Here is a 27259-nt window from a genome sequence, read left to right as displayed (position 1 = left end):
AATATAATATACCTTTTAAAAATCTTCTGTCTCTTGCCAAAGGAACCTCCGTTCAACCATTTTAGAAAATCTTGTCACTCTCCCTCAAATATTAATGAAAAAGAAAAAAGATTGCATGTGCCATCTGCTCCCTGCAGGAAGACCGCTGGGGGGAGGAGGAGCTACACCTGGGGGGCCCATTACCAGAGGGTGCTGGTTGGACCTGGCTGCAGCACGGAAACACTCTTCCTGAAGGCACCCATCTGCATGGAGGATGGTATGCCTGCCTTCACTGGAGGAACAAAGCTGGCAAGGTTTTCCAAGAGAAGCCATTCTGTGCCTGCTTGCAGAGCAGTGGAGCCCACTGCCCAGATACATGAGAGCAGCCCATTTACTGAGCACCCAAACAGCCCTGTGCTATGCAGTAGGCTAGACACCCTTCCCACTATGAGATGAGCTTAATTTCTGGCTATGTTGGAGGACCATGTTTCCCAGAAGTTCCTCATGGCTGTGGAGAAACCTGCATCCCAGCAAAGCCAATGTTCCCAGTGTGGCAGGTCACTATAGAAGTACCTGTTCCCTAGCTGGGGTATAAGGGCCCGTTGCCCAGAAGGGCTCACAGTCCCAGTCCTTGTTTTCAGTCACCCATTGTCTTTCTATGTATTTACATTTCTTTGGGACCCAGCAGTGTCCAGCCCTTACTTTTCTCAAATGCTTCTCATTTTCTCCCCTGCCATTCCCTGCCTCTCCTGTTTCTGGGTGGTTTCTAATCCTGGAAGTCCCAGTCTAGTATTCACCAAGTCGTTTGCCATGCCAGTGAGAAATAAGAGGAAGTGAGGTTTAAGGTCACAATCAAACCCACAGCATAAGAAATGGAAAACTTACCAGCAAAAAAGGAAAAATTGTCCAGGGCAGGAGAGAGTGAGGGGGGATTTTTCCCTTTTCCTAACCAAACCTCCTCACCCCACCTTTTATTCACACACACTCATGCACTCACACATACCCCATTTGCTTTGTGCAATTGCTTGATCATTATTTGTTACAAGTAAAATATAGATCTATAAATATACAGCTCTGACTCAAGTTCCATTTCAAGTATGACTGTGGAGTCCAGTGCGTTTCATGGTAAGTTCCCTCAGGAAGTTGGGTCCATTGGGCAGAATCTAGTCCCGACTTACTGAGGATCTGGAGCTGCAGTAACACTTTTCCTGGCAAGAGAAGACTGTAGCACACCAATTCTGCCCCTCAGAGTGGGCTACAGCTGAAGCAGAGGGTTGGGTGGGGTGATGGCAGGGTTACACAATGCATAGAGGAGAATAAGTCCACATTTCCTCCATAGTGTTTCCACTTACCCTTCCATACACAGCACATAGAAAGGGATGGGGAAGTGTATCTTTAATCTGCCTCTCTCCTTCCTACTCCACGGTAACCTCCTTTCTGCTTCATGGGGAATATTTGCCTCTGTTCCTTCATCCCCTCAGGAAAAGGAAATCAAATTGAACTTGTCCGGGGTTGTTCCAGGTCTTTGGATCTGGTGGCTCTAGGCTGGGTAGAATGAATTCAGTCACTCCAAACTGTATATAAATACTTGGTAGTGCTCTTGCTTGACAGCATGATGGGGGCCACAAGGAACTGACATAGAAGATGTTATTTCCACTGGAATCCAAGAGCAGGTCCAGGGACAGATAGCAAACCACAGGAAACAATAGGAAAAGGAAGGAAGGGCTGTGACCTGGCTATGCCCAGGTGCAGTGATTGCTGGCCTCTGTGTCTGGTTTACTGGAGAAATACCCTGCAAGTCTGGGCTAGCTGCCAGAGCATGTCATGACTGGAAAGATCACACCATCTGCAAACATCATGGCTGCATGACCTCTGGTGTCATCTTCCTATCGAAGGAATACCCACTGTGACGGGTTAGAGCAGGTTACCATGGCAATCCGCACTCTCCCCTGGAGACAGCATTTTATCCCACTTCCAATGATATAAAATGAGTCCTTATGTTTGGCTTCTTTTTGCTTTTTTTAAATCAGTTTGAAAAGCTGAAGCAAAAATGAGACTCTGTGGGTTCTAAAATCTGGCTTGGGAAGAGTTTTCCTAAGTGACAGAGCCTGTGCATGCTTGTGCCTGTGAGTACATGCATGTGCTTGCTTAAATGTTCATCAGTACATATTTGCACATGTGTGGAGAGCCTTGTATTTGTACAGGTTGTATAAGTGCCTGTGTGCAGCTGTGGCAGTGAACACATCTGTGTCAATGGGGCATGCTGACCCCATCACCCACCTCCTTGAACCTCTGCCTGGCTTCCCCTTGTCTATCACATGAGGTACACGTTTCCTGTCCTCCCCTCATGGCCCTCAATACCTCAGCCTCTATGTACTAATCACAGTGCCCCTTCCCCACGCCACTTCCTTTGGCTAGGCAAGGCAGCTGTTGTGTGCATCCTCCCTCCCTGCTCTTCTCTGCATTGTCCCAACACATGGAATATGCATCCTGAGTTGGTCAGGCAGGTCCTTGTTTAAATCCTTCCTGATGGCCCACTTCCTCTGCCACATCTACTAGATGCTGGTGGACCGAGTCATCTCTAGTTACCTTACAAAAACATAACATGGATACAAAAACGTGTTTTGTCTTTATCATACTGTGCATGAGTCTTCACAAAGCAATGCTGCAAGTTGCCTGGCACTGACTCTGCCCTTCCCCCCCCTGCCATCTGTGCCATGTCTGAAATCTCTCTGTGAGCCCCTTGGTGTGGGGAACATGTCTTTTGTCTGGATTCAGAGGTGCCAGGAACACTCCTAGGCACTGTTAAGTAATCTATGCATTATTATTGTGTATATGTGCAAGCAAGTAAATGTGGGCAGTCAGTGTACATGCAGTGATGTCTGTAGGCACAGGTGCATGACTGGCAGTGTGTGGGCTTAGTGTTTGCTAGCAGGGAATGGATGAAGCCTGTACTCACAGATCTTGAGTTAGGGGGCTGTATATGCCTCTTTCCAGCAGTGGACACGGTAAGGGGACTCTCCCTCTGACCCTGTTTCTCTCTGAGTGGACTCTTCATCAGGTTCTCCTTAAATGTGTAGGTGGTGGGGAGTATATTACCATGATGTGCCAGCATGCACTGTGAGACGTATGCACTTGCCCTGGCATCTTGCTCATCATATCTGGAATTTGTACCCCACAGCTGCCTGCTTGTCTTGCCTGCGGAGGGAGGGTACTGCAGAGCCATGTGGAATTTTGGCGGGAGTAGAGAATGAAGCAGAGGTGATGAGGTCAGGATGACGGGCTCTTGGAAGGTGCTGGTTGTCCATGTAGCAGCTGTCCAAGGGGTACTCCGTGCAAGCAGAAAGCATGGCAAGAGCTTGAGGTCTGATCACAGTTTCACTTGGGAGAGCAGGAAGGTAGAAGGATACAAAGAGGCCTGATGCAGAGAAATGGAAATTAGAGCCAGGTGTCCTAACCCAAGAGACAAGTTGCACTAGCCTGATGAGTGAAGTGACAGCACAGTCTGTCTGGGAAGGCGTACTGTCAGATGATCCATGCCTCACTGCACTCAGGTGCCCTGCTCACTCCTGTCCCTGGTTTGCAAGAAGAGTTTCATGCCACTGAGGAGATTTGCTTTTGCTCTTCATGTTCACCTTCTGTGTCGCCCATGAGTGGCTGCCTCTTCTTCAGCTCTCGGTGATACTTGGCCATGAGGGAAGCATAAATGCAGCCGTAGGCTGCTGCCACTACCATCATGATACACACAATGCCACACACAACCCCAGCTATGATCACGGTGCCAATGGCCCGGCGTACACTAACAGGCCGGTATCTCTGTTTCTGGGGACATACAACACTGGGTTCCACTTCTGGTTCTGGGCCTGATTTGGTTTTTGAAGGAGTTGGGCTTCCTTTAGTGCACGGTGGGCCAGGATTGTCCAGCACAATTGAGCTGTTCTCATCCTCCAGCTGAGAACAATAGTTGAACATCTCCATGGGGACCATTCGCATATCCTTCCCCCGTAGCTCCTTAGGCAGGGTACATGCCAGCTGATCTATCTTCCCTCCTGCCCCAAAAGAGAAGAAGGGGTGATTTACAGCTGGGTGCCAAACAGAGCTAGTTTCAGTGCAATAAGTTTTGTTATTACAGTGTCATCCTTGAGCACTTAGATGCACAGAGCTAGATCTTCAGCTGGTGTAAATCAGTTTAACTGTTTATATCAGTTGAGTATCTGGAGCTGGGCCTTGCTATACTTAGGAGGCTAAAATATGACCCCTTTTGCATGAATACACAGTGAAGTGTGGATAGGATCTGGGGAACCCTTCCACACCCCAAGAGGCAGCCAGAATCCAGCAGTTTGTATTCCCAGTAGGCCTGGGTGGGAAAGGGGTGTGTGGAGTCACAACTTGGCCATTGGTCTCATATACTCTAGAGTTGGCAGGATGGAGACATGGCCTTATTCCATTCACTTTCAGGCTGGTTAGAAGTTGCATTCATAGCTTGAGTATGTGGTTCTGGTCTTCCAGCCTGGGAAGCATTCTGTCACTGGAGGCCAGATGGCTGCAACTGCTGCTATTAGAGGTTACACTATGCCACCATCTTCCCTTATGTACACAGGACTCCAAAAGCTACATTAGTGCCTCTAGTGCATATAGTGTGTACATAGTGATGCTTTGTAACTTACCATCCAATGATATTAAAGCATGTTAAAGCGTGAGTTAAATAAGCCTAACACCTGTAGGTATTATTAGTCCCATTTTGCAGTTTGGGGCCTACAGAATGACAGGGGCAAGTCTCAACTTATCAGAATGGCAACTGCTGTGTTTGAGTTGCTGATCTCAAATCTTAGCTCTCCCTTTGGCTTGCTGTGACAAAGCCTAGATCAGAAACACATGTTAAACCTCCCATTCCCATGTTCCAATCTAATAACTTGTTTGTACCCCCATACTTTGATAACCTTTAGTGAAAATGCTAAACCAAGCACTTCACTGTGCTAATGCCATTACTTTGGAAGAAAGAATATCCAATGTATTCTGTGTGCTGGTAACCTTCACATCAAAGAATGAAAAAATGAAGAAAAGAGGGTTGAAAAAAGCAAATGCAAGAAAAGAATAAAGGTGCTAACGTATTTGTTTGACTGTGCTCACAATAAACCATATTTCACATTGAAGCCTAGTAGTCATGCAGGCACATAACCCCTTCCCAGAGTGGTCAAAATCAGTAGATGTAATGTGACTGTTGCCATTTTGATAATTTGAGGCCTGTTGCTTCTCTCATTGATTCCAGCAAGAACAGTCAATTGCCCTCTTCATTGCCTATTCTTACAATGTATGTTTTTTCTTTGGAAGTGCCAGTTCCTAAAGTCACATAAATCTAAGAAAATCTCAGTTTTTATTGGTTTGGTTTTTTTTGTTTCTAACTTAATTTGTTGGAGGAAAAAAAGGCATGAAATGTAAACCGTAAAGAGTCTAACATCCCAAGGCAAGTAAAATGAATTCTAGACCCCTTGATATTGAAGCAAAATTCACCTTTTTGAGGGGACCTGACAGCTGATTTTTCAGTGCTTGGATTTGTCAATAATAGATACCTTAAACCACACTCTAAAAGCATATAAACATTTCCAGCATCTGCCTTACTAAAGGCAGAGTTGATGCTTTATCAGCAATCTTTTTAGTTATGCTAACACAGGGAAGTATGTTGGAGAACTATTTTGAAGCATAAAATGTATATATTTGTTCTCATGGTGCTAAATTTCCAAAGCTTTTTTGAGTTCTCCCTCTTCAAAAAAAAATCATCTTTGGATTGGGAGGAAGTAGGAGAATGTCTTTGTATCTGAAAAGAGACTTTTAAAATGTTAACACCTTGTCAACCATAATGATAGCCAGAGGCGACCCAACCAGGGTGTGAAGCCCGGGGCAAATCAGCCTGTGTGGAGCCCTACTTCTGGACACAAGGAAGCTGGCAGCAGATTTGGTGGCAGAGGGGGGTGCTGAGCAGCCAGACGTGAAGCTGGCAGCAGCACGGAGTTGCTGCGGCTGCTCTGCCTGGCTGTGTGAGGCCCCCCAAAGCTCAGGACCCAGGGCAATTGCTCCAATTCACCCCCACTTAGGGATGTCCCTGATGATAACATTACTAAATTGTAACATAACTATACTATAATACAGTATATCAGAGCACTGTCCCTCTTCTAAATTTTAGACCTCGGCCAAGGAAGTCAAGCCAAGACAAGTCTTATGTGTCTGCTCATCTGCATTTCTTTTCTGTCTACCTTTCTCCCTCCACTGCAAAGCCTACCAGTCACTTTTCAACCATGTAATTGGATCCCATTCCCCATGGCACCCACCTCGATAAGAGAACCATTCCATCCAGTGCTTGAAGTCTCTCAGGTTGCAGTCACATTCCCAAGGATTATCCCCAACTTGGAGCTGCTGAAGACTGACTAATGGTTCAAAGGTCACTCTGTCCAGGCTTTGTAAGCGGTTAGACCTGAGGGAGAGTGAGCGGAGAGCGGGGAGGTCGTCAAAGATGCCTGAAGGTATCTGAGCAAGGCCGTTGATGGATAGGTCCAGCTGGCGTAGTAGGGCTGTGTGCTGCAGAAGATCCTTGTCCAGGGTCCTGATGCTGTTGTTTCTCAGCTGAAGTTCTGTGAGGTTCCCTAGGTCATTGAAGATGGTCTGAGGAAGCTGGTCCAAGAAGTTGTTGGAAAGATCCAGCCTCTGTAGGGCAGAGAGGTTGGAAAAGACAGGTCCTGGCAGTGTGCTTAGTTTGTTGTTGAGAAAGAGGAAGGTCCTGGTGTTTGTAGGAATGTCTGAGGGGATGGATGAGAGGCCCAGGCCACTACAGTCCACCTCCAGACTGCTGTTGTTACACTTGCAAGAGGAAGGGCAAGCAAAAAAGGACTCAGCAGCACACAGAGAGAACCAACAGCCAAGTACTGGTGGACGAGGGATAGGGGCCAGGGGCAGGAAGAGAAAGAGAGAGAGTATGTTAGAACAATGTTTATCCCTCTTCAATCCTTTACCCATTTTTGAAGGCAGTTAAGGCTACAGCATGATCATCATTACAATGGAACTCTTCACAGCAGTGCCCTGCAGTAAAATGAACTTCTCTCAGATGTAGCCTTGTACTGCTGGCTAGATCACTGGCAGCATGAACTTCCTCTTAGTATTTCTCTGGTTGATGTTTTGATGAGCTAGCAAGATGGGTAAGTAAACATCCTCACAGTCTCACTAGGCAGAAAGGTCAGTGACTCCCACTGCCTGATGCCAGAATGCTCTATGCAATTAGAACAGAGTAAAGTCGAGCATGAAGGGAAACATGGGCTAAAGAGGGACTCTCTCAAAATAGAAAGGTTTTTTTTTACCTTTTGCTGGCATATTTTAAAAAGGAGGCAGGCTAGAATTGCACCTTAAAGACTAAGTAAATCCGAGTTGTCTGCATTAGCTTTCATGAGCCTGAGCAAACTTCATCAGATGCTGTTATTTAAAAAATAAAAGATTATATTTTTCAAAACCAAACATTTTTCAGAAATGGGCATCTCAATTAAAACCTTTTCTTTTAAAATATCTTTTCTCAGTTCAGAGCCCATTCTTTGCTCAGACCAGGGCCCGCAGAATATAATGCCTTGTGACTAAACCCTGCATCTGAGCCCAGCCCCACCTACTGTGGGGAAACTGGGCTATATCTCCTTAGCCAGTGAGGAAAAGAACCTACTTTGTAAGATTCAGGGGGTTGGCTAAGCATATAACAACAGAATATGAGAAAACATTTGCATTTTGTGGGTGGTCACAGTCTCACTAAGGGGCTAAACTCAACCTCTAAACTAGGTGAGTTCAGCTTGGGTCCATACTTTGCAGCTTTGGCCAAGCCCGGGGGGGGAAGGCCTTTGTGAGCATGTCTACACAGGACACTTAATGCTCATTGGACTAATTCTACTGTGCATTAGCACAGCTGGCAAAAACCATGCTCATGCACTAATGTGCAATAGATTTAGTTCAATGAGCATTAAGTATCACACAAAGCACAAATCTGTACTAATACGCAGTAGTTCCGATTACAGTCCATTAAGTTAGTACCTCTTATTACAGGTATTAAACTTAATGTGCCATAATTACAGTGCATTAATGAGCATGTAGACACATCCTGTGTGAGTTAAATGATATTAGAGAATGATCCAGGAAGGTAGTTTCTAGCCCATTGGAATAGCTACCCTTGGCTTTGCTGTCTCAGTGCTATCCAGTCAGTCCCCAGCCTGTACCATCCTAAGTGCAGGACTTTGCATTTGGCCTTATTGAACCTTATGAGATTTCTTTTGGTCTAGTCCTCCAATTTGTCAATGGCTATGATTCAGAGAGGGCTCTACAATTTGGAGAATTGGACCAAAAGAAATATGAGGTTCAATAAGGACAAGTGCAAAGTCCTGCACTTAGAACAGAATAGTCCCATGCACTGATACAGGCTAGGGACTGACTGGCTAAGCAGCAGCTGTGTAGAAAAGGACCTGGGAGTTACAGTGAACAATAAGCTAAATATGAGCCAACAGTGTGCCCTTGTTGTGAAGAAGGCTAATGGCATATTGGCTGCATTAGTAGGGGCATTGACGGCATCACAGAAAGTGATTATTCCTTTTGTTTGGCACTGGTGAGGACACGTCTGCAGTACTACATCCAGCTTTGCCCTGTCCCCACTACATAAAGGATACGGGCAAATTGGAGAGAGTCCAGCAGAGGGCAGTGAAAATGGTGAGGGGGCTGGGGCACATGACATGAGGAGAGGCTGAGGGAACTAGGCTTATTTAGTCTAGAGAAGAAAAGCGTAAGAGGAGAGTTAATAGCAGCCTTCAATTACCTGAAGGGGGGTTCCAAACAGAACAAGAAACAATGGTCTCAAGCTGCAGCAAGGGAAGTTTAGGTCAGATATCAAAAAAAACTTTCTCATGAGGAGGGTAGAAAAGCACTGGAACAGGCTATCCAGATAGGTTGGGGAATCTCCGTCTGTGAAGGTTTTGAAAACCTAACTAGATAAAGCCTTGGGTGGGATGATATCATTTTTGCTGCTCCTGCTTTGAACAGAGGGTTGGACTAGATGACCTCCTGAGGTCCCTTCTGACTCTAATGTTCTGTGATTCTGTGAAGCCCACAGCCAACAACTCACAAAAACCTTTGCTAGCCTGAGCAGCTGGCAAACCTTGCAGTACGCTGACTGTGATGCACAGCTTACAAACTCCCTGGGGCATGGAAGGGCTCAGAAGAAAAAGTGCAAAGTCATGAGAAGCTGAGCCCACCTTCTCATAAGTAAAGTTTACACATGGCCTAGACAGGGGAGGGAAGAGAAGAAGGTATTGAATATATCTCAAAAGGGGCTGACAGCAGACAGTTATTTCTCAATAGCATCTGCCTTCTGCACAACTGGTCCTATTAACGAAAAAAGAGCCACCATTGCAGGATTTGGCAAAGATCTTGTAGCTGTGTAACATTTCTAGAATTCAATCCAGATAGGGAATGTGTGGCTTTCAACATGGGCACCTCAGTTCTGCAACAACACAGCACTACAGCACTCACAACATGAGAAAATGCTCATCCCAAGAGAGATGAGTTGTAGTCATATTTAAGCAGTCATACTAACCAACACTAAAGTAGATTTATTCCTACTTCTTCCTAGGTTTGTTCATGTCCAGTCCTTTCTTCTCTTCACTTTCCTTGTAGAAGAACGTGTTGCTCAGTGTCTTTAGAGTCACTGCTACAATATAAAAAACTATGGAACTCAACGAATGTGCAGGTTATTCCACCATTCTCTCTCTTGGATTGGAATAGGATTCTCCTATCCTGTCTACTTGGTATAGGGACCAACACCCTAAGAGTTTTATACTAACCCCAAGGGACTTCTGGAAAGTGCCTGGGAAATATCTAGGAAAGGCAGTTGATAGAGGCAAGGATTTTGGAGGGGTAGGAACTGGAATAGCTACAAACTACACACTCTTGTGCAGACTCTTACTCTCATGTAATCGCAAAGCTTAATCTGTTTGTGGTCCATTTTATTGACTTGGTTCCAATCAACAGTGCTTCATTTTTACACAAATCCTGTGGCCTTAATCAGGTGTCCGTTTGGTTCACAGACTACCATTAACTCCAGTGTGAGTTTGCTGGACTTTGGACTGAGTGATGACTGAAAAAAGAACTTCAGGATATGACTCATAGGAAGATTTACTCTCTAAGGGACCAGATTATGAGATAAGTCTGAAGAGAAGTCCTTGCTTTTCTTGTCTTTATCTTATCTCATTCCTTCAGAAATTCTTGTCTCAGTCAAGTGGGATCAAGTCTACTTAGTCCCAGGAGATCCTTATCAGACTGTGTTGTACTGGCTGTCCCCAATGTTAATTACAGCTCATCATTGCCAAATAGAAGATAGATCTTTATCCTAAGCACCCATTGCCTTCTCGATATATCAAGGTTGGGTCAGGAGCACTGAAGCTGCCATAAAAGCAGATTGTAGCTTATACTGTGGTAGAGTGGCAGTGCTGTTTGGTTGGATAGTATTGAATTCCACTCAGAACACATCACTCTCTTGCTGGGCTTGAAAGAACAAGAAAAAGACAGGAAGGGAGAAAGCCATGAGTCACTTGAGTGACCCTGCCTTTTCCTGGATGCCTGACAGAAGTATAGCATTAATAATAGATTGACAGCTGTGATGATGAGATAACATTTAGCCTCTTTGTACAGAGGGAAAGGTGAGAACACACTAGGTAATGCTATACAGGTGAGGCTATGTTCTTGTCTCTGCACATACCTGCCCTCCAGTGGCCCCTGATTGATCTGCTCTGGGATTCCACCATTTGAGCTGGCCCAGGCAGGCAGGAGCATTATAATGAGCAGCTGCCTGTGGTTGAATTACTTGATTTACTCTAGGCCTCTGCACTAATGCTGGGCTTGCCAGAAGAGAGGCATCGTATTGACCACCCACAGAACTCTTGGAAACAAGGAGTCTGTGTCACTGTATTCAGAGTAAGGAAGAGGTCTGCTTTCATTCCCCTGTCCTTGAAGGATGGCCACAGGTGACTGGTAGGGGAGGCACATGCCTCCCCTGAGATTGGCCCCCAAAAGTGGGGCACTTTTGTTGCCATGTGGGTTGGCAGTGTGTTGGGGGGGTGGGGGGCACTAAGCTGCAGCACAGAAGTATAGGAGTGGATATGGAGTGGCCTGCCCCTGGGCCTGCCCACAAATTGTGCCCCCACAGACTCAGGAGGCCGCAGTCATCCCTGAGGATGACTCTGTGTTGAATGTGGGCTGAGGCCTGGAAACTCATTACATCAGTGAGTGCCCAACACCACAGCCAATCAAAGCAGGGAAGTGGTAGACAAAACCTTAAATTTTCTTCCCAACAGAGAAGTGCAGTGCTGCACTCCCAGAGTCTGCATGCAGTGTACACTTGCACTGGGAGAAAGGTAATGTTACTTTGTTGGGTGTTCAGTGACCCTGCTAGGTGGTGGAAAGCTGATCCAGGAATATCAGATTAGGTCAGGGCTCAATAGCCTGCCCCATAAATAATTTACACAGCAATCTAGTGAGCGAGGATGAATTACAAAGACAAGTCTCCAACAGAGAAGGGAATAATTCCTTCAAATCTTGTGCACTTGCAGCTCCAGGTCCAAATTTTAGGCGAAGGCTGCCTGCATGCTCATTAGCCTGTCCACATTCTTGAAAGTGCCCTCCATCCCTCTGCTGTGATGCCCAGAGTGTTGATTGCCACCCCTGAAGTGTCAGCCAGCTTGCTTTGGAGCACCCTAGTGGCATGTTTGCCACAGTCTAGGATGCTGGTGCGGCTGCCCCAGCATGAACACTTCAGAAGGAAAAAGGATGAATTGAAGTTGTATTTTATCAGTTGTGGCTGGGAGGCAAAAATCAGGATGTGGGTATATAGATTTTTCTTTGATTTTTTTTTTCCATGTCTAGCAATGGTAGAATCACCACTCCATTTCAGCATGGCACAGGTCCTTTCCTCCCAAATAGCCAGCATTCCTGCCAACGGACACAGATCAAACCTGCACCACAGGGAGAAAGTTGCTGTTTACAAGTTCTGGAGCTGATAGTGTCCTGTGTTGCCTTTTGTCAGTAGTTGTGCCCTGGTTTCTTTCTCCCTGTTCCCCACCTGTCAGGACTGTTGAAACTGGAATTCAAACACCCATTAAGCTGTTGTACCACTTTAAGCTCTTTTATATACCATAGACAGCCAGCCTGACCAGTCACTCAGTGCCTGAGGATCTGGGAACTTGCTTAGATGTCTTAGTTCCTAGCTGCTCTCCACCCTACCCCTACAACCAGCACCCTGATTTCTTCCCAATCCCCTAAGAAGCAGAAATACTGTACACAGCACCCCATCTCTCAAATGAGCAGCACTTACAACAGGCCTCTTGCCATGGCATGGAAAACCTGTTTCTCCACCAGTGGCCAGCACTCATAAACAGCATTATGGTCAGTGTTCTCTAGCGTGTCTTCACATCAACCAGGCAGCCTGGCACAGGTCTTCACAGGTCAGAAGAACAGTCTCAGCCTGGCAGACCCTAAAAGGAAGAGGACAGCAGAAGCAGGTAGTCAGTCCTCAAGGCAATGGAGGAGACAGGAATGGACTTCAGGTTTGCCTTCCCAGTTAATGTTTTGCCTTTGACTTGGAAGGGGGAGGGAATGGGGCGGGGCGAGGGCATCAGTTCCTTTTGGGAGGAGGGTAGAGTGTGACTGAGACCTAGAAGGATGCAAAGTGAAACGAAGGATCAAGGTTAATTCAGAATGGAACAATGGTAAAATTGGGCTCTGTTCACTTGTGTGATGAGTTAACAGGTCTCTGCTTAGATTTTGATCAGTTTAAGTTGTCTGATGTGAATGCATCAACCATATTTTTGTCCTATGCCAGAGGTTAATATGAATTGCTAGGCTGACCCCCCTAGAGCAATAACCTTCTGCTCATTCCATCTCACCCACCTCAGCCTGACACCTCCCATATATCCATTCTCTGCACTGAAGCCCCTCAGGCAGATTCACGATGGTCTATCCCCTGGTAGCTGCTACATTCCCTTCCACTCTCACAAATGCTCCCTTTCCCTTTAGAGGTAAAATGGATGTAATGTCTACAGCAGGGATGTAATAACACAGCTCATCAGCTTGAGGTTTTCAGACTGCAGCAGCTGCAGGAGCCGAAGAGTGAGTGAGCAGAATAGGAGAAAAAGGGAGGGAGGGTGTGATTAAGGGGGAGAATTACCTCCCAATTAGAAGGAGGAAGAAATGCTCCTCCTAATTAAAAACCCAAAGACCATAAACTCTCCCCTGACAATAAGTGACTATGACAACAAGTCCTCCCCACCGTGCCTTCTCTCTGGATAAAGAGTGAAGAAGGTAGGGGGAAGTGCAGCAGACCCTTCTGTTTCTCTGTGTACCCTTTCAGGGGGAGGCCAGGGGCTATTTTCCAGCAGCCACAGCAAGGCCTGGGGCTTGGAATGGAAGAATTCCCACCGATGCACAGGAACGTGCTGCACTCTGTGCCCCTCCACTGGGCTCTGACAGTTTCCATAGCATTTTTGTTTAGATATGCACATTAGACCCTTTGGGACACTCGCTTCCAGCACATGTTTATCAATCCTATTTGTCCACCCCACCTTCCCCATGGCTAATTTATTTTGGACGGGTGAGTAAAACACCCAGAGATATTTAAATTATTGCTGTCTGGGGAAGAAAAATGAGCAGAATGAGTGGATGGACTGGTACATTTTGCAAGGCTGCTATAGGTAATCATATCAAAATGCTAATTCAAAAAGATACATTAACAGCAAGAGCAGCACCAAAAAGACTGCCCACTCCCCCCGCCCCTAAAATTGTGCTGGCATGTCTTTTCTGCCTTCCCAAGCTGAAGGGAGAGCCTGTACAAATAGCTGCTCTTATCCAATGTTTGCTTGCCTGGGTTCAGAGAGGGGTTTTCACCCCATCAGGCTCTGTCCTCAGTAAGTCCATCTGTCTGTCCTTAACACGAAGAGCAATGGAAAGCCAGGAGCACTTACCTGGAAGGGCTCTGCCTGTAGGTGCTTCCACCCGACTCCCTGGGCACTGTCCAATTACAGTCTCTTCTCTCTCCCTCCTTGACTTTCACTCCCAGCCAACAGGCTTTCTCTGTGTCCTATTTAACTTCACACACCACAGGAACAAATGGCAGAGTTAAGCTGACAGCCACAGAGACTTATCCGGCTGCTGGATATAGAGTTGATCGGTTTCAAATCCTGCTGTTGAATGATCCTGTCCTTCCCTTAGTCATTAGAGACTGTCTGCTACCCTCTGCCTGTCTTTTCCTCCCTGCACTCCATTTAACTTTGCCTGTGTTATAGATAGCTCTGTTCCTTGTGCTGCTGCCTTTGGGCTGTTGTTTGATAACACCCCATCTGTATTGCCTGGCTCTGCTCCAAGCAAGGGTGCTGAGCTTTAAAAAAATTCTGCTTGCCTTGTGACCCCCCTCCCTCCAGTCCATTACATACTAATATCACCCCACAGGATCCTCTGTGCAGTCCTTCCTCATCATCACCCCAATAACTAACCCATAGTGAGGGTTCAAGGTAACTTTACAGTACCTGAGCAGTGTAAGAGTTTCTAATCCTAGTCCCCTGAGAGAGTCCTCTTCAGGTACTAAATTATAGTACCTCACAGGCTCCCCTTCCCACTCTACAGTGACAAGGCTCAGGCATACATGTGGGGTGGGAGGAAAAGATACATATAAATAAGCTTTTTTTCTACCTTTCAAACGTCTTGCAGTGCATACTGGCATAGTGATTAACACCTGTTCAGGCTTTAATTCTCCCTCTGTACTGCAGCAGGCACAAGAAGGGATGGATATTGTGACACATGGTTATATAAAAACATATAAAACATGTGTATATTCATGTGCCCATGTCTGAACACAAGATGTAAGGATAGGTATGTCCACTCCTGAGTTACATCAGTTTATGCACATTTTGACTTTTGACATAAGCATGTATATGAGCAGGGACACACACATACATATACACACTCAGTAAATATGATCTGTACATTTGTACATACATATGTGCAAGTACACAAATATAGATATATATATCTATCTCATGTGTCTTGTATGCACATGCAGACATATGTCCATGTTTGTACAGGGCTAGGGAGAGCTTCATATTATCACCTTTTACACACTAGACCACAGGACAGTGCTTACAGTTCCAGCTCAGGATACTGAGCTATTTCATGCCTGGCTTCAAGTTATGACGCTTAGAAAGGCTGAGAACTGAAGTACTCCTTCACTGTTTAGGGGATTCCATGTCTCTAGAGTTGTGATGTAATCCTAAAGCACTTGACTGTTTCCTTGAGCTGCTCTGGTAGCTGCTGTCAGGTGTGCCTAGGTATAGAAGTAACAGCAGGAGATACTGTTTTCCTTTTGCAACCCTGTGAGGGTGTGAATCTCTGCAGGCCCCTGCCTGCTACCTCCACATGCTGTTTTAATAACACTCCACAATCCTAGCCAACACTACCTCCCCACTTTCAGTACTGTTCATTGCTGTCAATGTGGATTTAATAAATGAACAACAGGCTTGCCCCAAGTGCCATCCACCTGCAACTCCCACTGACTGGCCTCTTAGAGTTGGTGGTGTCCAGCACACCTGAAACACCATTCAATAACACAACCATAGAGACTATTGCCCCCCTTTCATACAAAGGGATATGGAGGCACAGGGGGACCTTGTGACATGCTCATGATAGAAACTGGCCTATAATCAGGCAAAGAGTCCAGGAATCTTTTGCTGTAATCAGTCACAAGAGTTTATTACTTAACCATTACATTGCAGGTCCATGATCAGGCAACCTGTCTTGTTGGGATGGGCAGGGTGTATGGGGGATGTGTATTAAGGAAGCAGAGGTTGCAGAGGCTACAAGAAATGCCAGCAGTAGTTTAACAAACAAGTACACACACCATGCCCCACCTTTCACAGCTGACTGTAAAGTCCTTCTCTACTGTTAAACTGCTTTAGCTTTTATCAGGAAATCAGATGGGTATGGGAGGGGTGGTGGATGCTTTAAGGAGATTATCTTATTTTTCTTCCTCCAGGAGACTTTTGCTTCTGAGATTCCTATTTTATTATAGCCCAAGACCCATGTTGTGGGGGAGTAGAAGATGATATCCCATGCCCCATGATTAATGTATGTAGTTGTCTTTTTGTATTACCTCTGTCACCCATAAGAGAGCAAGTTTGGCTTCACAGGGGCAGGCAGATGCAGAAAACATGTGGTCTGATTAAAGCAATTAGAAAGCACATTAAACAATTGGCAGATGAATCCTAGCAGGAATTACTGCCTGCTTGCCACTTCCAGGTTGGGGTGGGTGACATGGGTGTATGTGCCTGTCCCAAGAAACCTGACCATGTGCTGCAAAAATTGACCATGTTCAGATTTATATTTGCTCCCAATGCAGCCGCACCCTTTCAGTTTATGATGGATTGGTTTATTTGTACTAAAATAGCTTGCTGAGGGGCCAACCAAGATCAGAGGCTCCCTGATACCTGTATGTTCACATATCACCAGGGAGCTTACAGTTACAATCTAAACTGGAACTTGCTTTCTGCAACCTTTCATGTTACTCACAAGCTCGCTTGTAGAAATTGTGTACCCTTGGAAAAGCATGTTTTAAATTCACACCAGAAACCAGCAGATCAGAGAAACAATATAGGAACAGAAACAGCACCATGCGACTTAGGCTGATCAGTCACAACTAAGCATTACAGCTCCAATAACCAGCTGTAAACAGAAGTAATGTCACATTACACTGAATGAGCTCACGGAAATGATAATGGTGGAATCTGCCAAGTCGCTTGCTGCCAATAATGAATTATGTTGCTCCCCTCAGTTCCCAAGTATACACTGAGGAGAGAAAGTCTCTGGTCCTTCCTCCTGTTGAATTCAGGCTCAGAACTGAAGTATGTCCTATGACGTGCAAACATGATTATTGACTGAGGAAAGCACTGCTCTGGGCAACGGGAGTTAACAATACTTGGCATTTGTATGGTACTTAACAGTTGAGGCCGTCCAAATGTTAAATTGTAAAATTTAGACCTACAGCATCCCTGTGAGAGAGATCAATAGCTTTGCCACTTTGTACCTCGGTAAAGTGAGGCACAGAGACATGTAGGCATATGTTTTCAAGTTTGGCTGTCTCAAATTGTAGTTGCCCAGGTTATGACAGTTTTCTCACTAGTCTGGCATGAGCACCCAGCCTGAGAGTTTCCAGAAGTGCTCAGTGCCTTCAGCTCCCACTGAAATAATTCTGCTCAGCACCTCTGCAGTATTGGGCCTATCAAAGTTTTGCACTAAAAAAATTGAGGTACCTGAGTAGAGACCTCCTTTGGAAGTATAGGGTAAGTGACTTGTATAAGGTCTCACCATGAGTCCATGGCAGAGCCAGGAATAAAACCAAGAGCTCTGGACTCCCAGGCTATTTGTTTATGCAAGATGCTGTTATTTTTATCCTCAGCTTCCAACACCACCAGCGGTGAGATCAGAGAGGCTGAGGATGGTAGAAGTCTCAAGACTCAAAGAACCTAAAGAAAATGTATAGAGCAGGTGGAGTGGAGGTGGATAGGAAAGACCCTGAGTGGCCAAAGATAACTACATTACAGAATGCATCTGAGGAAGTAGTGAGAATAGTGAGGGTGGGGGAGACTGGGGATTGTCCAACTTTGGAGTGACAGAAGGGTCCCAAAGGAGTTTGGATATGGTGCATGGTGGAGACCCAGAATGGCAGGAATAGGAGAATAAGGGAAGCCACTGACATGGAGCAATCTACCTGTGTCTTTGCCAGCATTTTTTAGAGTAATATTAAACACTACAGATAACACGTATGTCCTCTTGAGGGAGGGAATGATAGGAAGCTGAGATGGAGACCTGGTGAAGAAGTGGGGGTGTGGGTCTCATAAGCAGGTTCTCTGTCGCCCTCCTCTTCAGCACTGAGTGCAGAGAAGAGTTTTTATTCTCCTTGCTCCATTGGAAGAAAATGAATAGTAAAGTGAGGCAGAGAAGGGGATTCTATTAGAGGCCAGAGATAGCACTCTCTGTGATCCAGCCAGGAACAGTCATATGTGGGTGGCAGCTTGTTACCAGGCCTGCCAGTTCTAATCCAAATCCGAGTTTCTCTTGCCTGCGGAGGGAAGAGCCTTCTCTAGAGCTTTAATTTCCTACAGGGGTTAATCCTGTGGTCAGCAGTGGCTCAGGCCTTTAATCCTCTCGTTCAGTTCCTTGGCAGAGGGAGCGCATCACTTGGCTCTCAGTGGGGCTGCTCCCTTTGCCCTCTGTGCACCCTGCACAAGCCTCTCACTCTGCGGGCATTTAGCATGCCCTGCCCTCATCCCATTAAGCCCTCCTGGTGAGTTTGAGATGGTGTTGCATGCCAGCTGCAGCAGGACAGGAGGAGGGGACACTGCTGTTCCCAAGTGGAGATGGAGGGATGAAACTCAAAGACCCAGGTCCAAGGAAGAGAGTGGTTCCCCTCCTCATTTAGACTGAGGGAACTTAGAGGGAGAGTGGCCCTATGCTTGCTGAGACAAAGAAATCCTCAGGCATCTCTGTCTATCCATTTCAGGACCCCTTTCTGTCTCTGTACAGAGCCAAATGCACATATGAGGTGCAGAAGATCCAGCTGGTATTCGACTGTCTTGAGAACCTGGCCACTATTATGATATGACTGGCTATTTTGGCACCTTGCTTTAGGCATCCAGCATTGGCCTCAATGCCACAGGGTTCCTAGAACACTAGGCCAGACATCTCCCCAGCAGGACAGTATGTCAGGGAATCTCCCTGGCACGCTACTTGGCTTGAAGGCAGACAAAGGGATTTCCATGTCAACACCTGCCAGTCCCTATTAAATCCTGCATGGGGCCTGGCATGTCCATTGTTAGCCCTCTTGCCTGATTCTCCTTGCTCCTGTGTGCCTTTTATGAACAGAGCAACTTATGCCTGCAAGCCTTTATGATTCAGCATACACAAAATAACCCACAGCAGCAGGACCATCATGTCTGTTGTAGGCATAGGGTCTGCATTGACACAGTAACTAATTGCCTCTGTTCACATTCTGTGAACAGCCAAAGCCACTAGTTCAATATTAGACTGTGAGAAGCCATATTGTCACTTGACTGGTACTGTCACATTCACTCCTGGGAGCAGACATACCACCTAGCAGAGAACCTGGTGCAGTGGAAAGTTTCTGCCACACAAGCTGTCCAGTGAGAGCTCTGTTCCTACTTGTTCCTACCCAGAGCCATTGGCTGTGCTTCTGGCTGCCAGCCAGTCAGACTCAGAGCATCAGCTGCTTGAATAGTCATTAGCTGCTTTGCCAGTGGGGGGGGGGGGGCAAAAGGGGGGTTGGAAAGACTGTAGGAGAAGAGGAAGGTCTTTCAGAGGTCTTGAGAATAGCTCTATATCAGCACCAAAGCTTCAGAGACATATGGTTTGTGTCACACAGCACCATGTGGCATAGCATGAGATGCCAGCAGTAATGATCCGTCTCCACTTCCATCCTAAGGAGGTTTATGACCCAATGCACCCACAGTGGCTGGCAAAAATCCCAGGGAAAGGCTGACCCTTGTGCTTGCATTTCACTACATCTACACTGAACTCTTAAAACAACCATTTTGCTTATTCCTTTTTCTGCATCAGTTAGTTGCATGGATTTGTTTCGCTCAGTTGCTCTGTGTCACAAATACTCTGTACTTCACCTTCTGGATGAGCTTGATGTCTCCCCGGACTTCCCCACCACTTCCAAATCCTCCACCACCCAGCAGATTCCAAAGGGGACTTCTTCAGAGCAATTGCTAAAGGACCATGTGGAGGACTCAGGATGCATATCCCAGCCTGCCACTCAAGAAGGGTGATATGGGATCATCAGACTAGGACTGATGCACGATGACCTGGTGCTTTGGAACGTTACTTATGGCTCAGCAAGCCTGGCTGGTGCATATATCACAGCCCAAGCTGGGCTGGCCTAGGCTGTGGTACCCCAGTTCTATCATTTGGAGTCCAATAGGGACTGGGAAATAAATTAGTGGATTATAAGGCTGGGAGGGACCTTGGAAGATCATCAGGTCCAGCCACCTGCACTTGGCAGAAAAGACAACTGGGGCTGGGTGTCCCCAGCAAAGTGACCATGCAATCTCCTTTTGAAGATTTCCAGGGTAGGCGATTGAACCACCTCTGGAGGGAGCTTATGCCACAATCTGAACACCCTAACTGTGAAGTAATTTTTCCTAATGTTGAGCCCAAAACGGTCTTCCAGGAGTTTGTGGCCATTACTACTAGTTTTCTCCTCGGGTGCCCTGGTGAACAGTTGCTCACCAAGCCCTTGATGTACTCCACTGATGTAGCACTAAATGAATGGCTGTGTTTTGCTTTGCTTCCCCTCACGGTTTGTGAGAACTTCATGCACATGAAAGCTGTTGCATTGACAGCCCTGGAAACCGAGGCCCTTCCTTTAGCCTCAGAAGAGAAATGGGTACAGCAGCCTTCACAGCCTGCCAAAATAATCAAGCACAAATGATCCAAAAAAAGAAACTCCAGGCCTGATGCTGCCACAAAAGCAGTGGCCACAAACAACCCTGCTCTGGGGAATGCCATAAGCAGACAATTTCTTTGGGAGCAGGGCAAGACATTTGAGCTAACAACCCTTCACTAGACTTACGTACCCACATAGCTACCATATGGGAAAGAACTTCTCCATTTCCCTAGTCTGGAGGAGATAGAGTTAGCTGGGTTGGGCTGGGCTGAGCCCAACCAACCCCATGGCTTTAGAGTCCCAATGCTTATCTCCTCCTTCCCAGAACAATGGCCCTGTTGTGCAGGCAGTTGTGTATTGCAGGTAGTGCTGAGAGGCTGGAAGTTAAGGTTTAAATTCTGCCAGTGACAGGGGCAAGAGGTTAGTAAGTTCGTAGGTAATAGAATTTGTGTTCCATTTTTTCCATGTAAGAGACAATCCAGGGCACTGTGTATTTAAAAACTGCATAAGAAGGCTGGCATTTAAGTTGCAAAGTGAAGGACTTCGAAGTTAGAATATGCCACAGTTAAAGTTGCCTCTGCAACCTTAATTTGGCCTCCTTGGGCAGCTGCATTACCCTAACATTTAGGGCATCCCTGCTACCTCAGTTTTAATTCCTTGTGTGTATGCATTATAATGCAGTCTTGAATTATATAATTGCATGCTAGTTTTTATACAGGACCTGGCCTCATCCAGTGCACAGGATAAATGGGTTCAGTAAGGAGTGAAACTGCTTTGGCTTTAGAAGTTAAAAGACGTGTACACACCAAAGCAGGAAGAGTGAGCCTGGTACAGTGGTTGAGGTAGTTGCCTGCAATGTCAGACTTTGTTGTGACTCAGTCTGTGCCACAGACTTTCTGTATGATGCTGAGCAAGCTCCTTGAACCAAAATTTCAGCATGCAGCCCCTAATTATGCTTTTCTCCTTTTATGGGTGTCCAATATGAGATCCTTGGGCCTGATTTACATAAGTGCAGAAACTCTAGCCAGCGGGAACTGTTTATTATCGCTGTCCCTTCTAGTCCAGGACTGAGTGTATAGCTGAGGGTTGGGGAAGTAGGGGGTTTCTAATCTTGCCCCTACCACTGATTCAGTGTACAGCCCAAGTCTCTTTGTCTCCATTTCCCTGTTTGTATAAAGAGGGATGGTAATCCTCTCTTCACTCACAGAGGGAGAAATCTGTTACCATTTGTGAGGCATTGAGATACTACAATAATGAACACCCTTGAAAAGACTAAGGAACTGAATAGTGATGCAGCCAAGCTTTGGGTGACACGCACTAAGTAAATAATACAAGGGGACACCTTTATCAGTAGGATAAAAGTATTGTGCAGCTGCTGCCTTCCCTGAGCACTGTCCATCATGGGCAGTGAATGAGACAGAGTCTTACAAAAAACACCATATTCAATCATTTCATCACAACTGTTTCACATGTAATTGTGTATGTGACATCCAGCAAGGCTGTATATAGGAGCAACTTTCACTTCCTCCCAAACTGGCCTGGATGTGAAGCAGTGACAAAGAAACAGATGATTCAACTTCCCATCAGCAATCCCCTGGATTAGTGCTAGCACTAGGTTAGAGTCAACATTTCTGAAAGCCACATGGGGGCTCGGGTGTGTGACACAGGGTAGGTCTACACAGCTGACTGAAGCATTGTGTAGAGCTCCCCTTGTTAGCTTGCTTGATCCCAGTTGCTTGCCAGGAGCATTTTAGCTGCAGCAACCCAGAGCTCCATATTGGGCTGCTTATTCTACCATGTAGTTGGGTAAATTAACCTTCCACCTGGCCCTTGGCAGCTTCCAGTACCCAAACTAGGCCCTATCCTGTCTAATCTAGACATGATCCAGTGCTTCCTTATTCTACCTAGGTCCCAGACATGTCATTGTCTAGTGCTTCCAGCTATTGTCTGGGGCCCACAAGGCACCTAGATGAATGAGCCACCTTGGCAAACTTGGAGTATTGCTTGTTGCCCACCAGGCACTTGGAAAAGTGTCTGACCAGGATTTAAACACCTTAATCAGATTCTTGTAACCAAATTTAGCAAGCAGAAGTAAGTGATTAATTCCTTTGAACCAGCAACAGGTTCAGTACTGAACAGTCCCTGGGGTCTTTGGGTCTACCCTCATCCTTAAGTCTATCCCACTCTTGAAGGGATGCCCTCCCCACCTCCATTATGATACCCAAGTTGCTTAGTGCTAATATCATGTGTCTTCTCTGAATGGTCCAGTCTTGGTACCATCTTGCCCATGTACCCTCCTTACCCCTCCAGGGAGGTGGCAGGTCTCCTCACCACAATTTTTCTGTCTTCCAGAGTCCAGAGAATATTTAACATGCCAAAAAAAGTGTTTGAAAAGCAGAATGAGGGGCTGAAGGCCCAAGTAGCCTACTAAGATGTTCATATTCTAGCAGCACATTACTGAGGCTGGAAGCAAAGACAGCACAGCAGTCTATTATCAGGAAAATGGCTAAAGGGCTTCCCCCAAAGATCCTTTCTTCTAGGATTTACCTTTAAATGCCCCAGGTGAACAATATTCCCTTACACAGCGCATGCTGGCTGGCAGGGAGACTGCTCCCTTAGGCCCTTCACTTATTTGGAATAGTTCACTAGCAAATACTAAAAAAACCGGGTAATGTGGGGCCCCTGCAGGACACGATGGGCAACTTAGTCATCACGCCAGATGACAAAGCTAACATATTTAACGATTTCTTTGCCTCTGTCTTCCTAAGTAGGGACCAGTTCAGCCACCTCCCTGCTGGGCCCCCCTCGGGCCCCGAGAGAGACACGCCTGGGCCAGGGGTTAGCGAGGAGTTAGTTAGGGTACTTCTGGAGAGGCTGGACGTGTTCAAGTCCGCTGGTCCGGACAATCTTCACCCTACGGTTCTACAGGAACTGGCTGAGGTCATTGCGGGACCCCCGGCGCGGCTCTATGAGCACTCGTGGTGCTCTGGCGAGGTGCCGGAGGACTGGAAGAGGGCCAATGTGGTCCCTATCTTCAAAAAGGGAAAAAAAGAGGACCCGGGAAATTACAGGCCAGTTAGTCTTACCTCAATCTCGGGTAAGCTCTTTGAAAAAATTATCCTGGCACACATCCAGGAGGGCCTTGCGGGGGAATGCATGCTTAGGGGCAACCAACATGGGTTCATCAGTGGCAGGTCTTGTCAGACCAACCTGGTGGCCTTTTACGATCAGGTCACCAAATCATTAGACGCAGGGGTTGCTGTAGATGTAGTCTTTTTGGACTTCCGGAAGGCTTTCGACACTGTCTCTCACCCTGCCCTCATCAAAAAGCTGGGAGACTGTGGTGTCGATGCCCACACGGTCAAATGGGTCGCCAACTGGTTGGAGGGCCGCACCCAGAGGGTGGTGGTGGATGGGTTCTTCTCGACCTGGAAGGATGTGGGCAGTGGGGTTCCGCAGGGCTCGGTCCTCGGGCCCGCACTGTTCAACATCTTCATCAGTGACTTGGATGACGGGGTAGAAAGCACCCTGTTCAAGTTTGCTGATGACACTAAGATGTGGGGGGATGTGGGTGCACTAGAAGGGTGCAATAGGCTACAAGCTGACCTTGACAGGTTGCAACGGTGGGCGGATGAGAATAGGATGGGGTTTAACACTGATAAGTGCAAGGTGTTGCACATGGGGAGGAAGAACCGGCACCACACTTACAGGTTGGGGAACTCCCCTCTTGCCAGCACGGAGATGGAAAAGGATCTTGGAGTCGTCATTGACTCCACGATGAACATGGGCCGGCAGTGTGGGGAGGCAGTCAAGAAGGCCAACCGTACCCTGTCATGCATCCACAGATGCATCTCAAGCAGGTCCAGGGAAGTGATCCTCCCCCTCTATGCGGCACTGGTCAAGCCGCAGCTGGAGTACTGCGTCCAGTTCTGGGCGCCACACTTCAAGAGGGACGTGGACAATATGGAAAGAGTTCAGAGGAGGGCCACTCGTATGATCAGGGGTCAGCAGGGCAGGCCTTATGAGGAGAGGCTACAGGACCTGAACCTGTTTAGCCTCCACAAGAGAAGGTTAAGGGGGGACCTTGTGGCCTGCTACAAACTGGTCAGGGGGATCAGCAGGTATTGGGGGAGTCCCTGTTCCCCCGTGCGCTGCCAGGAGTGACCAGGAATAACGGTCACAAACTGGCGGAGGGTAAGTTTAGATTAGATATTAGGAGGCGCTACTTCACAGTCAGGGCGGCTAGGGCCTGGAACCAGCTTCCAGGGGAAGTGGTGCAGGCTCCTAGCCTGGGGATTTTTAAAAGGAAGTTAGATGAGCACCTTGCCGGGGTCATCTGACCCCAGTGCTCTTTCCTGCTAAGGCAGGGGGTCGGACTAGATGATCTACCTAGGTCCCTTCCGACTCTAGCTACTATGAAACTATGAAACTATGAAACTGCTCAGTCACAGGAAAAGCTGATCTCCTAAAATGGACCCTAGTGACAAAGCCCTGGGGAAATATGGTCTGAGATTCAGGGAGAGCCCCCTGCCCACCACCACACACACATATAAAAATGTCCTTTGTTTGGTTACGGTTGTGACAAGTACATAGGTAGCTTTAAAGGCAACCCTGCCTTTTAGTGTCCCCCTTCTTCTGGGTTGTGTCCCAGCACACTGGACACCATCTGCTCCAGCCCTTATCAAAACGAGCCCTGCTTAAATTTTCTCCACATCCTTCAGCGGCTGAATAGTCCCAGGGAGTGGAGCAAAGTTAGCTGTTCCTAACTTCATTCTTCAAACTGGAGATGGACCTGAATGAGGAAATCAAATCCTTGAGGAAGCTTAAGTCCAGATCCTAGTTTCATGGCTCAGGTCTGCCTCTGTCATGAACTGAACTGGAGCCCCAGATCCAAGCATTCCTAAACCAAGGGAGATGTGTGGCTCAGCATCCAGCTCTAGGTCTGATCTTTCATCTTTTATTTGAAATGAGATGCAGTGGCCATAAGAGGCAGAATATGAAATGGAAGCATTGTGGCAGGAAACTGTGTGCCATGCATGTGTCTCCCTCCACATGCAGGCATGCATGCACGTGCACATGCATGCGTACGGGCGCACACACATTTTTTGAGGCAGCATCGGCAGGAATCTTCATATTCTTTTGCCTCCAGACCTCCTCCCCGGCACCCCTTTTCTCTTAGGCAGATCCACCTTTAGCAGGGAAACTGGAAAAGGCTGTAATTCTCCTTCTGTCTACCTCCCTGCAGTATGCTTCCCTCACAAAGGAGCAGAAATCCCAGGGCTCAGCCTGCAGGGACACTTGATGGAACTTGGGCTCTATTTTTGGCTTCCACTAGTGACATGGCATCATTGGGTTCATGTCCTGTGACAGGATTTTCCTGCACTGCCTTATGGGTAAAAGACGCACCCAAAAAATGCAAGCCTAAAGGGAAACATTAAGACCCATATGCTGAATTCTGAACTTTGGATGGACCAGTCCTCTGACAGCACCTCCATCAGCTTTCTGTCCTCGTTCACATTGGCATTTATATACTTTTATCTAATGCAGCTTAGCCCAGAAATATTCCCTAAAGCCAGTGGTGTGCAGACTAGTGACACCACCAGTGTCAGACTCCTTCACTGTCACTCTGGGTGAGAAAATAGCGAGCATTTTATGGGGATTGTCCTGGACATACGGATCACAGCACCAGCAGTACTCGGTCACTCAGACTCGTGCTGTCAGTGCTGTATATGAAGATGTCTGTGCCATTCATGACTGGCAGCATCTTCTTCCAGCCCCCTGCACCTGAATTGGATTAGAACCAGTGCCATGAGCCATGTGGGCTCTGCAGCTCTGCCTTGGCAGTAAAACTGGTGCCCTGCAGCCTCCTGTTACTAGGTTTCAAGAACACAACGTTGCCGCAGACAGTTTTGTCAGTGCCTGCCAACCTCTCCCCGGTGGAAGCAGGAGTCCTGTAGGCAGAAGATGGCAGTGGACAAAAACCCACCGAAAGAGCTCAAATAGTCAGGGCACAAACATGTAACAGAGACACCTCTACTTACTGTTCTCTGCCTGGGACGGACCCTCCTCAGAGCTCTCCTGCTCCTCTCACAAACCCCCTTACAAATCTCAAAGCAAATCCAGTGGCAGCTGCCAGCTGCCTGGAGAGTGCTTGACAGTCTCTAGTTGGCATCAGCCCTTTGCGATGTATCCAGGTGCTAGCACTGCCCAAAGTGCAGAGAAGAAGAAAGGTTAGGTGGCAGGATGTGAACGAGGTTGTAATCCTCTGACAATAATAAATAGGAAGAGGGAGGGAAAGAGCGAGCGAGACAGACAGAAAGGGGAGGGAGAGGGAGAGACGGAGTACTGTAGAGTGACAGCTGGGGGTACATCTGTGATGACAGCAGCACACACACACACACAGGCAAGCACATATAAGCACGCGCACATACAGTGTGAAGGAATTGTGCAGGCATGCAGGTAGACTCCACTCTGAAATGCCCAAATTTGCAGAGGAAGGAGCTTGGAAGATTTAAATTTCTCTCAACTCATCTCCGAGAAACTGCTTCTCTCTCTTTCTTTCTTTCTTTCTCCTCTCTCTGTCTCCCCCATGTCTCCTCCCTTCTCCCCTTCCTGCAAACGGAGAACAGGGGATTGCGGGTGGGGTGAGGGGCCAGCTCTCTTCATCCCCATGGAGGCAGAGCTGTGGGAATCATTAGGAGCAGGTTGCTGGGAGGCACCTGTGAGCTGGATTGCAGCCTCCCCTTTTCCCCTGGTTATGGAGTG

At 47.1% G+C, this 27259-nt stretch overlaps 2 protein-coding genes across 3 annotated transcripts in view; one reads left to right on the top strand and one right to left on the bottom strand.

The window, feature by feature from the left end:
• LRTM2 (leucine rich repeat transmembrane protein 2) lies at positions 1 to 26764 on the bottom strand. 2 transcript variants are annotated; one of them, XM_090043438.1, is made up of 5 exons: positions 26536 to 26764; positions 14004 to 14127; positions 12359 to 12518; positions 6306 to 6896; positions 1 to 4028 (listed from the first exon to the last, which is right to left on the bottom strand). In XM_090043438.1, exons 3-5 carry the CDS (start codon positions 12423 to 12425, stop codon positions 3574 to 3576), a joined length of 1113 nt encoding a protein of 370 aa, XP_089899564.1. In that variant the 5' UTR covers positions 12426 to 12518; positions 14004 to 14127; positions 26536 to 26764; the 3' UTR covers positions 1 to 3573. The 2 variants fall into 2 exon arrangements, with proteins under 2 accessions (XP_089899564.1, XP_089899565.1); XM_090043439.1 differs by lacking the exon at positions 14004 to 14127.
• CACNA2D4 (calcium voltage-gated channel auxiliary subunit alpha2delta 4) overlaps positions 1 to 27259 on the top strand; it is a 182736-nt gene that overhangs the window by 120863 nt on the left and 34614 nt on the right. The gene's annotated exons all lie outside the window — the stretch shown is intronic.

The sequence above is a fragment of the Crocodylus siamensis genome, chromosome 4, assembly GCF_052110815.1.
Source record: "Crocodylus siamensis isolate JL-2025a chromosome 4, ASM5211081v1, whole genome shotgun sequence".
Taxonomy (NCBI): Eukaryota; Metazoa; Chordata; order Crocodylia; family Crocodylidae; genus Crocodylus; species Crocodylus siamensis.
This window is presented reverse-complemented; position numbering and strand designations above follow the sequence as displayed.